The sequence below is a fragment of the Besnoitia besnoiti genome, chromosome XI (assembly GCF_002563875.1).
Source record: "Besnoitia besnoiti strain Bb-Ger1 chromosome XI, whole genome shotgun sequence".
Lineage (NCBI taxonomy): Eukaryota > Apicomplexa > Conoidasida > Eucoccidiorida > Sarcocystidae > Besnoitia > Besnoitia besnoiti.
Genome location: NC_042366.1, coordinates 286,918 through 290,111, shown reverse-complemented (window position 1 = coordinate 290,111; position 3,194 = coordinate 286,918). Strand labels below are relative to the sequence as shown.

The 3,194-nt window shown below is 55.9% G+C and overlaps 1 protein-coding gene across 1 annotated transcript; it reads left to right on the top strand.

Annotated features, from left to right (window-relative positions):
- Window positions 1-2,542: 2,542 nt before the first annotated feature.
- BESB_019340 (uncharacterized protein) lies at window positions 2,543-2,770 on the top strand (the record flags this gene model as incomplete). Its single annotated transcript, XM_029360643.1, has 1 exon — window positions 2,543-2,770. One exon carries the CDS (start codon window positions 2,543-2,545, stop codon window positions 2,768-2,770), a length of 228 nt encoding a protein of 75 aa, XP_029216002.1.
- Window positions 2,771-3,194: the final 424 nt, after the last annotated feature.

Sequence of the window (3,194 nt, the reverse complement as noted above, 5' to 3'; positions counted from 1 at the left end):
CTTGAACGGCTGTGCGCTCTCGCTAATGCTGCAAGGTCGCCCACGGAGACAAAACAAAATGCAGACGAGAGGCAGGCAGAGAGCCGCGGACGCGGAGGCAGAGAAGGCGGCTGAACAAAAGACAAGTGAGGAAGATGACCGCCTGGGATACTCGACCACGCAGGACGAGAGTGGGAGAGACGCTCGGAAGAAAGCGTGAAGAAGATAGCAACGACGGAGATGCCCTCCCAACACACCAGCGAGGGCAGGGCGCGACACAGGCGCAGGACAACTAGAGATGCGAGAGGAAGTGTACGAGTCTCAAAGCAGGACAGCCTGAACTGCGCGCGATCACCAAGACTACAGGGAACTGGAAGCGGCAAACAGAAACGCGAGCGGCAGGCACCGGCCAGTCGCACAACCCGACGAGATGGAACGAGGTCTGAAACCGACTGCAACCGATGCCGGGGACGCAGCGGCGCTTGCAGGAGACGCTAGAAATCGAGTTTGGAAACCCTAAGGGAAGCCGGTAACAGATGAAAGTCGGAATCTATGTCCCTGTGAACGACATACGAAGACACTCGACGTCACCGGTAGACAGCTCTCCTTGGGTGTAGTCGAGGAAACACCATGGATGCCTCGTTCACGTTCCGTGCTCGGAACTCTCTCCGCGTAATCCGGAAACGGTCAAAGTGAGCAAGCTGTACAGGGCGATCTAACATCGCAACAAAGAAAATAGTGCCCCTGTAGCCACGCGCGGTTGCCGCTCCGCGCGGAAAGCGTCCTGGGCGGAAACTGCGAGAAAGGGGAGAGGGGGCTAGAGAACATCGACAGGACAGATGGATTTGCTGAGAAGCCAAAGCAAAGTAAAAGAGAGACACGTCATCCACAGGGCACAAAAGAAACGGAAAACTTCGATGTGGGCATCCTGCTCGTCCCCCCCTCCCCAAAAGGCGTGAACACCCAGGTGTACGTAGACCTGCCGATATGCGTACACGCTCGCAATCAGCGACAAGCGATGAACGTGATTGGGCTGTCGGCAATGCAGAACAGAGAACTAGACAGTGAATTCGTGTCGAGTAGAGGAAAACACGGCCACTGCTGCGGTAGTTGAACAGCCGGCAGACCCCGGGACCGTTTCGCACAGGCCAAGTGACCCAACGGCGTCTCGAATGCTCGGATGCGCCGAGAAGAGCAGGAAAATGAGGTCGTGTCGACTTCTGAATAAAAAGAGAGTGGGGAGGAAACACTAGATGGAAAGCACGTTGCCTCCCTCTTTTCCATTTTTCCTCAAAGAGCGCGTAGAAGACAGCATCTGTGCACACTGCTTCGCCAACAGACCGACCGCACGGTTGGCGCAAGCATTGTCATCGGGTGAGTCAAAGTACCCCCGCATAACCTCTCCATTTTCCGCATTTCTCCAGAGATAGGTCCGCCAAACAAAGTCTTCCACAGTTCGCTTTCCTGTCAGTAAAAGCGAGACACGGCAGAAAAAGCGGAAAGGCGGTTGGAAGGGGGGCAGGAAAACGCACGAGGCGGCGCGAGACGGACCACGCTTTTACAACAGAGATAAGAGAAGCAGTACAGCCAAGGCTTCCTTGTTCACATGTGTTCGCCTTTGTCCGTTTTTATCCCTGCTCTGTGGCTTCTGTTGCAGACGCGTGCGCTTTGCACGCCTTCGCAAAACACTGGTCTCGATTGGTAACTTGCGCAGCTGCATAGCTGGATCTCGCTGTCGCGTGCCGCCGGTGCTGTTTTTCGAGGCGATCACCGAGCAGAGGAGGCCACAAATAGTGACAATGCGCGCGAAACGTACCAATCAAAAGCGAGACAGCCCGAAAACGCTAGAGGCAGCTCCAGATGCACGGTCTGAAACTGAAAAGGTCACAGGGGCACACGAGCTTGCCAAAACTTGGCAGGTTATAGGGGGGGGCAAAGGGACGTGGAAGCCACACCCCCCCCCCCCCGGCGCCGCAGTGAAGTAACAGACACACAGCCAGCGTGAACAGGCGCACCAAGGCTCATGCCTCAGCTCTTTCCTGGGGTTCAGTGCACACGTGGAAGCAAGAACGGGCTTTCGCATCAGCTCATCAACACAACTGTATCTGTTGGAAAGCGGGTAAAGCTCGATACGCTGGGCGGACGTGTGGGCATTCAATCACGCCCCGACCCCCCCCCCCCCCCCCCCGGTCCCCACCCCTTTCAGTTGTATGTTTACGTGTTCTTCGTCGGAACTATAAGCGAGTGTCTTCGCCTTTGGCGCTGCTAGAGGCCATTTGACACAAGGGTGGTTCGCTTCCTGGCTTTTATGCGTCACAACGTCTGCAGAGGAGCGCCACAACCTCCTCCAGCGAGACAGGCGTTGCCTCCTCCATAGCGTCAGCCAAAGAATTAGGCGGACAAGCTTGCCGATTCCTGGCTGGGAGGGGATGTTGCTTTTTGCAGGTACCTCAAAACATTCAGATCATAGTGCATGTGTAAGTGAATCCGCATACAGTGGCGCTGAAGCACAATAAAGCAGGGCGCTCCGGGTGGGTGATGATAGCCCTGCGCGGGAATGCGAATGAGAGGTTTCAGAGAAGCCGTGTCGGGAAGCAGAGCAGACGGCAGCGGAGAAGAAAGTGGGCATTCAGAGGAAAGAAGAGGGCAGCGCGAAGCGGAAAAACTGGGCAATGCCGAAGAAGGGGTGGAGGTTCAAAGCAGACGACACCTGAGCCAGGCACTGCAGGCAAATCCTTGCGAAGAAGCTGCAGTGGGGGCTACACAGTTTCGACTGGGTGAGGCACCCTGAGCCCACGAACCGGGGAAATTGGTCAGACGAATTCTGGGACAGACCATCGGCTTCAGAGCATGCACACAACTAGATATGGCGGGCGTGAAGCTGTGTAGGTCTTGGGGGACCAGAGTTGTTCCGAAGCAGCGAAGGCAGGTGAAGACCCGAAGCCCCACCAAGCAGAGAATGGTGCACAGCTTTGTGAAAGCCCACACATCCCGAGTCATCTGCGGCGCTGCTAGCTGATATGGAAATTCCCTCAGCGGCTGGATTGCTTGTGTAAGACGCAAGCAATGCTAAAGGCGAATAAATGAGACAGATTGCAGGGTGCAGTGGGTAGGCAAAGACAATGGCGCTCTAGGGTATGGGAAACTGCCTCACCTCGCGATCGCTTTCCACTTTGTCAGGCCTCGTCATACCGTGCTGACTCCAAAGGGTAGCA